Source organism: Varroa destructor, unplaced genomic scaffold (genome assembly GCF_002443255.2).
Source record: "Varroa destructor unplaced genomic scaffold, Vdes_3.0 BEIS01000002.1, whole genome shotgun sequence".
In the NCBI taxonomy this organism is placed as follows: domain Eukaryota; kingdom Metazoa; phylum Arthropoda; class Arachnida; order Mesostigmata; family Varroidae; genus Varroa; species Varroa destructor.
In genome coordinates, this window is record NW_019211455.1 from 933,375 (window position 1) to 942,632 (window position 9,258).

Below are 9,258 nucleotides of genomic sequence, written 5' to 3' on the forward strand. Positions count from 1 at the left end.
CGCTAGGCATGAAACAATCAGAGAATTCTGGTAAGCAGCGTTACCCATTCAAATGACACTAACAATGAAAACTACATTCGCAGTACATCTCAAACGACGAAACGCAGTGCTTCCGGTGTGCTTAGCTGCAAATACGAATCTATTAAAAAGTCTTTTCCTTCAAGTTTGTGATCTCTCCATGTATAATATCTAAGTAAGTTTTTAGTTCTTGGAATATACGAGGTTTGTATCTATGTTTTTCCACGAAAACCTCGCAAAAGGATTATATACCTTTGTTTTCCCTAATTAAACATAACCTTCCATCATTTGCTCGTTCGAGACATATTTTCTTCAGTAAGGAAATTCTTAATTTTTGTTAAAGTTGATCTCTAGCTGATAGACTTGTGCCTATCCTTCCATCCTTTGATCCATCTACGACACAGTTGAAACCTAAACTTAACGCAAGTGTTAACAATATTATGCGATTTTAGTAGTAAAAGTAAGTAGAAGCAGGTAGAGGTCACCGTTAACAAAAATTAAGAATTTAAGTTTAGGTTTCAACTGATGAAGGATACGCATAAATCCATCAATGCCCTGTATGTTCCAGCAACACTGAAATCATCCTTGGAGCATACAGAACGTTTTCATGGATCATTGTGTGGGCTTTTTAAAGAATCGGTTTCTACTTCGCCTATTAATGTAACGGACAAGTTTTGCAGACTTTTACAAACCAACGCTTTAAAAGCCTCTTTCGTAGATTTTCATTATTTTTCCCATACATTTTCCGATCTGATCACAGTAAGGCAGCAAATAACCATGCATGTATATTAAATAAACTGGGATATCATTGGTGTGTGTATATAATGTTATGGCATGATATGCGAATACACACCTTCGACTGCTTGTAAGCGCGCGGTGTGACATACTCCACGTCGAATTTAGTGATGTCAAAGATGCAACTTCACGTATAATACATTTTAGCAACACTATAGCGGCTATCAATTTCAGGCGACACAGACAATCAATTTGTGTTAGTGATTACAGGTGCCGTTCTTGTTGGAGTTTTTCTGCCTGGAGTTGATAATCTTTCTACAGCAATAAGTTATACGGCGCACTGGAGCAATTTATGAAGAGTAGTTAATATTTAAGCTAGCAATTAGATATTATAAATCATAAGTTCAAGTAATAATTAATAATCCAATAGAATTGCAAGCATTATAATATTTCGATGCGATAAAAATTCGCAAATATATTAAGTAGATTTATCATTTTAAGAGATAAATTGATCTAAGATATGCAAATTTTAAAAAAAAGTACATAAAAATAATCAAACTCACGAACATTTGAAATAAATCCTTGAAAAATATTTTAGTATACTCCTTTATAACTTCATTGTCAGCTTGCTAGTTAACCTAGCTGACCTATAATGACAATGTATCGCAATTTTACGTAATTAAGTCAGCTGCGCATATTGTAATCCACTAATCGTTAGCGTCTTCAAGGCGAAAATACCAGCCCAGATTAACATGCTGACTTCGCGCCATTTTTACCATTCAAACTGACCAATTGATTTCGAAATGTTTGTTTACCTGCTAAAGCATGGCGGGCGACCAGTTGCTTGATATCGGGTCTATGGTACATGATTTTATTTATCCACCATGAGATGAAAGTGTTTGCAACTTGCATGAACATGGTCGCAGTTGTGATACGAAAGTTAGTGAGTATATTGGTTAATGTTTAATAGTTATGAATGTGCGTTTGGTGGTTTCCTGATTCTTGATACGTTTATGTAGTTTCAAGTCTACTTCTTCGCTATTTAATTAAAAAAAAAATCAGGTATGATTGATTCTGCAGCCGGGCAATTGGGCTATGTACTAAAAAGCTGTGTAAAAATATCAAAGCTAGTCATTGAAAAAAAAATATTTTCATGATAATTTATTTCGCCTATTAAGCTCACATAAATTCTTTTTAACTTTGTCTATGGAATAGGACGAAATCAATGAGAGAGATAAAATCCAACACAAAGATGAATACTTCAAGATATATATAAAAGCGTTGCGTGTTCTATATACAATGGCTTTTACATAATTAAATTACAAGTGTTTATCGCATCAAAAACGACTATATAACGTAGCGACTTGTATGCTTCCTAACTTTGTCAAGTGATTGTCCTTTGGGATAATAAATTATAGTGAAGGCATCCTTGATCACGTATTTTATTCTGTCGAAACAAGTCTATATTGCACAACAAAATGAACCGTAGTAACTCACAGCTCGGCAATGCGCAAGTGTGCTACTGAGTAGATTTGATTACATTGTAAACCTTTGTTACTATATCAAGAGGTATATTTTTAACCGAAAGTAAATTAAGTCAACGCTAGAGCCGAGAAAAACACGCTTTTGACTTTTTATATATGGAATTGATGACCAGAGTATCTCACTCTGTTAGAGTGAATATTGAAGTGAATAATTTTTAAAGTAAACGTATTTAAGGAACGAGTATCTAAGGTAAAAGACGGGTGCGAGCGGTTCGTCTTGGACTCCGCTTTTTTTTTATTTAGGTGCTAGAACATGTGGTTTTGATTGTTGAATTCGTCCAGTTATCAATAGACTGTACGTTGTTATAGTTATGCCGCCATTTCTGCATTCGAGTGACAGTATTTGGATTTGCCGCAATATGCGGTGTGCACAAAAATGATATGAGAGTTCAAGTGCGATAACCATGAAATGTAGAGTGGCGTGGATTGGAAAAAGTCGATGTCTCGTACAATGTACATCTAAAAGAAAAAAATGCCCTACATATGAATATAACGGTTAACATCTGATTCGGACGGGTTGTTTTGAAGCATGAATCCGAAAAATATTTTCATTGAACCCTAATCTTTAGTTAGCAACGACCCGAAAACTATCTCATTTTGATCGTAGTTTCTGCTCTGCCAGATCGCTCACGAAGACACGATTTGAGTGTATAAGAAATATTTTCAATGTATGTTCACCAAGAGAACATACATAGCGAAGCTCATAGAGATAAATTGTAATATTTCGGGTGGAAATCTTTCTTTAGCAAAAGTGTCTCTGCGATTCAATCGAGAGTTAGCACCCAGTTACAGCTAGAATTGCAACCGACATTATTATATGTAAACCGTGTGAATAAAGATATTATTATTCACACGATTTGTGTAGTTACGTCGTTAGCAAGATTTCAAATAGTGATCCCAAAAAGATTTATAGGCCGGTGTAGTTATTAGTATGCATTTTGTGTGCATGGTTTGTAGGTTGTAATTTACATTAGACAATTTAGTGTTAGCACTTAAAATGTTTAAAGTCACTAGAACGAAATGGCGATAGCAGAAGCGTTTTTCGGTGTTATTGTTTTTAATCACTTGTTAATCTTTTTGTGACGAAATATTGCAGTGTGCGTTTCCCTACCGACCTATGAGAGAATATATTGAAAATCAGCATAACTACGCATAGCCGTATACCACTCACTATGTTTGCTCCTATATATAAAATATTACAATAAAATAGATGAAATAACAATGAAATCATTGAAAACATTTCAGGCACCACCACTACGTCAACACGAGATGGAGCCTAAAATTCCAGATTTTCTTCCCTATCTACGACTATGTAAGTGACGCTAACAGAAATATGTGGGTTATTCAACATACTACAGTTTACCATGCAGCATCGTACCCTATCATAAAAAGCGATCAAACTAATTAATGCATGTGGTACTCAAATGTAATCTTAGCACGGAGCACATTTTCTAATTCTCGTAATAGCTACTTCAATCGTGTTTTATATACTTGCTTTTGTTTTTCATCTGGACTATCATGCCTGGTTCCTCTCAGCCACTCTGATTCACGGTTTATTATTGTTTTCAGGTGGCCCCGTTTCACGATCCGTGTTACTTCGAGAAGTTCGGACAAATTCAATGATTAAAATTTCAACTAAATTTGTAGGTCAAGTTTGTAAGCAGTATATTAGAAAGGTACTTCCAAGAGCGCAGTCCTTTAGAGCAACTAACATCAGTACTATAAGATATATAGTATAACAACAGTAACTAGCAGCAACCACATTCTTAAGGAACTTAAAAGTTATTGTTGAACGATTCTTTAGTTGATCAATTAACAGTACTAACCTATAGAGCCGACACGAAAATAAATTATAGAAATTGTAACCAATCGGTTCATCAGTTAAAAAACGAAACTTGTAGGTGAAGCTAATGAATTTTTGCATTCATTTCGTCATTTCATAAACTGAAAACAGCTCTATTTTCAAATTACACAACCATAACCAAATAAGCCAGGTGTCATAAAGTTGTACTACTTACCTCTAGTGTCGGAAACGCGGGTCAGAAACGCACACTCAACTTTATTAAAGAGATACGCTGAAAAATAATTATTATGAGTGACAAATGTGTTTCACTCAATAGCAGTATACTTGTCATCTTACTCGTGTAATGTATGTATTTAAAAAAACCCAACTTGTATTTAATTATTTGTCAGCGAAAAGAACTGACGGAGAAAGCCATCGTCGACTTGCGTCTTCTTATCAATTTCAACAATTCGCAGTATCGATCCAATGATGTACAACCAGTCCCCGGGGAGATTGTCGCGCGAAGAAGGTTTAATTCAGTGGTTTTGGAAGCACGTCTCAAGCCAACATGGGTGAAATATAAAGGTGAGGTAATACAATGCGTTTAATGTAAGACCCCGTGGCATCAAGAACTACGAATAATAATAAAATAATGATAGAGATATGAAAACAGCACATCACGCTTGTGGAAGTAAAAGAAGCCTTTCGCTTCTTATTTTTACGTAATAGGACAATAGAAGCTTTATATATTAGTTTTGAAATATATTAGACTGGTGCATTAGTAAGGAGTTCCAAGTTTTTCTTTAATAGTGGTTTAATGGTATATATCATAGGAAAACGTTTTTTGCTTTGCAAACCTGTTGCTATCTTGTATTTTTCTAGATCACAAAATTTATATATATGGATATATATAATAATATGCAACGTACATGGTCTTGTTGGGTAGCTAAAATAACACTTACGACTTTTATTAATTAATTTCGATTTTACATTACACGATTAATATTTCACAATGATCCCTAAGTAGCTCAAAAAAAAGGAGTGCTTTCTAAAGAAAGATTCTGTTTTTGAGTTTAATAAACGAACAGTGATTTCCATCATAAGGTCAATGCTAAAGCGTCATTACTGACGGTCATGTTTAGGTAATTAGGGTCACATCCACTGCAATTACAGCTACAACTTGAGACCTAAGCAACTAATTAATCATTTTAAACACATTCTTTATTAAATCTACAAATAATTTTTATATATTCGTCAGGCGACATTGATAGATGTAAACTCGTTAAAGTATCGTTCAAATAAATTATTCTAGGGAATTTTGTTATGTCAACAACAGGCTAAGTATCATAAAAATGCAATGCCTCATAATGGCCCACCCCTTAAAAAGGCGCACAAAGATTGAAGAATTTAAGCTTATCTGGATGATTCAATTGGCAATTGATATTCTTTTCTATGAGACGACTGTTAATTCCTGTAGGAAAAACCTTGGTATATCAAAAAGGGTTTTTCGAAAACACTTCGATTGTTGTTCGAGCATTCTAAATCTAAACCTACTGAGGATCTTTCGTTTCATCTCTCGAATTTTTTAGAGGCTACATGAGACCTAGCGATAACGAAAACCGTCCATTTCCGACAAAAAATAAAGTTGTTGATCTTGGTGGGGTACCTCTAGCGCGGAAAGATTTGATAAAATTTTCGTAAAAAAAAACGCACTGTTGTTTGCTATAATAAGTTGGTTATTTTGCTGTAAAAAAACCTGGCTTTTTTTGTCTGGCACTGGAATGAGCAGTTGAACGTATGCAAATCGTTAGTTTGCCTCTATTTAGGTGCCGTACTTTATATATATGATTTGGCCATCACCAACTGAAAAATTAAAAATAAAAAGTTAATGAAGGGCAATAAACAAAAACAGACTTGAATTATTCATTAATCTAAACGTATATATGTTAGTGTTCGATGATGTTCGCGTAAAAAATTTTTTAAAAAGCTATGTCGGGTCGAGAGCGAACACTGTCGAGTTAAGGCCAAAGAAATTACTTCGATAGCCTGAACAATATCAATATATTTAGCGGAACGCCCATGGGACAGCAACCTTCATCGCCATCAAAAATTCTTTAAAAATATCAAGTCCGTTACCTATCTACAAAACGAATTTCAATATATACTGTGCTATCTATATGCGTGGTAATAACTAATGTTAATGGTACCTTCACAGATTGCTTTTTCAACGAAGTTCCACTTGACATAACAGCCATGGTGTTAGAAAACGCGCCCGAAAAAGGGCCCCTCATGTGCGAGATAGAAATAGAACTAGAATTTCTCAAGGATTCACGAGCGTCGGGTGTTGCGGAGCTCTTTATATCTCGTCATGTCGAGGCGCCTACTCTGCGCAGGTATGTTTTTGCTTTCTTCATCGGTACGAAACATAGTAAAAATTTAATTTCACACTCCCGGGCCAGGACGACAGTTTTGAACCAACGTGCAATTTAGTTTTCTCGGTATGTATGACCTATCCAAATCATTCATCTATATTTCATTATAGCTATACAGTATCTCTAGACCATCGATGTTAAATTTGCTTAATATTGTCATGGTTATTTGCCAGATCAATTCTTGCCACACAACCGTTTGGTAAAGACGTTGTTAAAAAGATGCAATCGAGTCTTGTCGGATCCGGAATAGACTCATGGATTGTCTCGTTAAAATGCCCACGTGAGTATGATCGTAATGCTCCTTTTAAATTCAATATTTCTGATTAGTTCATATGGTTCAATACATTATTCGAAACCATCAGCAGATAGGCTACCACATTGAATAAACCGAATGTGATTATGACGTTGCAGAGCTATATATTCTTATATAACGTGTCATCTAGTCGTCAATAAAACGTTCCTTTTATCTAATCACCCATGTGGTGTAATATATGACGTTGCCGGGCCTTCAACTAGCGACTTCTGGCCTTGTTAGATAGAGGTTTAGCCGTCCAAACCACTGCACCGATCTAGTAGAACATGCAAGCCTTTGATTGTTATCTGTTCGTACGTTATTAATCACCGTAATCGTGAGTTTCGCTGAAGGTGCCATGACAGTAAACGCGAGAAGTTACAATGTAGCGCGTTGAGATGGATTGGAAGAGTAACCCTACTAACTGTGCTTTATACACTTCTAGTGCTAGCTGTTCGCATAAATACGCCAGTGCGTTTTGAAATGTGTCAGCATTTGGAGTGCTTTGATCTGGATGCTTTTATCGCTATGGAAATGAGACGCCCAAAGGGCCGATGCCCTGTGTGTAACCGGCTTGTGGAACTTCGTACTTTGACACAATGCAACTTCACAAAAAACATGCTCGAAGAGAATCCTAATTGCGAAAGTTATCGAATTTCGACAAACAGTATCCGGCCAATTTCGAATGAGGAAAAGGTAAGTTATCAACGCTAAACCTTTCTTTAGCTTTTATCAAACAATAAATCTTCCGGCTTCGTATATCATATTTACATGTACTAAGCGTAATTTGCAATTCACATGTATATGGTGTTAACCAATACAATCAAAACAAAATACTTTTGAATCCCACATTTACACATGATCCACTATCGTCATATCAGCAATTTTTCGTGGTGCTGCAGTCACCGCAGCATGGCAAAACGATCCATTTAAAATGTAACGAACGAATAGTAGTGAATTTCGTTCTACCAGTGTAGATCTCAAGGAGATCTAGATTTGAAACGGCTGTGGCCACTCATAATTATCGATTAATGAGGGTTTTTTTTTTCAGAATAATAAGGGTAAGCTTGAAACGATGACGTTATTTAGCATATATAAAAAAAGATGATTTAGTTCGCTTTTTTGCAACCATTTTCAGAATAAAGCGATTAAATCGCGAAAACGAAAACAAGAGGTTTTCGAAAAAACAGCCTTCGAACCGGAGAAACGAAAACGGGCTTCCTTTCGAGACATGGTCGTGAAGCTCCTCAATAACGATAAATCGAGAAAAATAAACATTGCAAATGTTGACGATAATCAAAACAGAGCAATGCTTCAAAATCAAGAATCGATGGAGAACGACGATTGCGTTGTAATTTTAGATGACTGAACGCGTTAAGTTTTGCATAGCTACGAGTGAGGCGCGACGGCCGTCAGTGCAGAGGTAACGAAAGGCTCCTCATTCTTTGTTCAGCGCTCATAGACTAACGTGATTTAGTCTTGCTCATTTGATGACAGCGACATTTATAATAACGTGTACATAATGTAATGTGACGGAGGTATACAAAATGACAGGATCGGCTTCGAATTTTATTACTATCGTCCCCAGATCGACAGATACCGGTTCAGCAGCCTGATATTGATGCTCTTGTATATTAATTGAGCGAAGAATTTCCCTGATAAAAGCAGTAGATAGTTTCAAAGGCTACGAAACAACATCCCACATGCATCGGTATTTCGTTATAGTATAATATTATATCTAAGATTAAATGCCGCAAAAGGATTGAAATACTGATCCATAGGTATCATTTTACTGAAACGACCAATTGTTTGTTTAAATGGTTTAAAAAGGTGACAAACAGAATGTTATATAAACGTGAAGGAACAAATAAGAAATACTGAAAAAGTGAAGAAAATATATGTTTGGTTCCTAGAGCCTTCACATGATATTATTACGCGTGTGTTATGCGTTAGCATCAATAAGTATGTTCATGTGAAATTGAAGATTGAATTACGAAGCTTTAGTGGCATGCAGGAAGCCTAGAAGCACAGCTGTTTCGAAGTTGTAAATAGACATCGGAAGAGAAATAAAGAGCAAAGCGTGCTTTTGTAGTAGAATCTTTTTTTTTGTATCAATAGAGATTTATGTTTGTTAGGTGTTGTTTGAATTGGTTTCAAAGTGAGCCCTGGTCTAAGCTAATTTGAAAGATCAATGAGCTTCGGCGATGCAACATTTAAAATCTTCGCCCAATCTGTTTAAAGATAAGTTGACGCTTATATATATATATATCTAAAACTCGCCAAATAAATTATAAGCTTAAGCCAGGTACATGAATGAAGCACTCTTTGATACTTTTAAATACACTGTTTCGCGTTATAAAAAAATCTCCGTTTCAGTTTTCAAACTGGTTTAAAACAGGGTTGAGCGTAATGTGTTCTGCACACCATACTTGGTATATTTCCCCACTTATCTTC

General features: G+C 35.6%; 1 protein-coding gene across 7 annotated transcripts; it reads left to right on the plus strand.

Annotated features, from left to right (window-relative positions):
• Positions 1-44: 44 nt before the first annotated feature.
• Positions 45-8,895, plus strand: LOC111245653 (uncharacterized). 7 transcript variants are annotated; one of them, XM_086978530.1, is made up of 8 exons: positions 45-193; positions 3,543-3,609; positions 3,867-3,973; positions 4,491-4,665; positions 6,296-6,473; positions 6,686-6,792; positions 7,250-7,500; positions 7,943-8,895. In XM_086978530.1, exons 2-8 carry the CDS (start codon positions 3,567-3,569, stop codon positions 8,171-8,173), a joined length of 1,092 nt encoding a protein of 363 aa, XP_086834656.1. In that variant the 5' UTR covers positions 45-193; positions 3,543-3,566; the 3' UTR covers positions 8,174-8,895. The 7 variants fall into 7 exon arrangements, with proteins under 7 accessions (XP_086834656.1, XP_086834653.1, XP_022650004.1 ...); XM_086978527.1 differs by lacking the exon at positions 45-193 and adding an exon at positions 1,553-1,696; XM_022794269.2 differs by lacking the exon at positions 45-193 and adding an exon at positions 1,554-1,696 and having other exon boundaries at positions 3,867-3,940; positions 4,557-4,665.
• Positions 8,896-9,258: the final 363 nt, after the last annotated feature.

Bases quoted from the DNA above. Each gene is read 5' to 3' on its own strand.
- LOC111245653 (XM_086978527.1), top strand. From the start codon at position 1,619: ATGATTTTATTTATCCACCATGAGATGAAAGTGTTTGCAACTTGCATG. The intron at 3,610-3,866 runs GTAAGTGACGCT...TATTGTTTTCAG, and splicing joins TCTTCCCTATCTACGACTAT to GTGGCCCCGTTTCACGATCC. The intron at 4,666-6,295 runs GTGAGGTAATAC...GTACCTTCACAG, and splicing joins AACATGGGTGAAATATAAAG to ATTGCTTTTTCAACGAAGTT.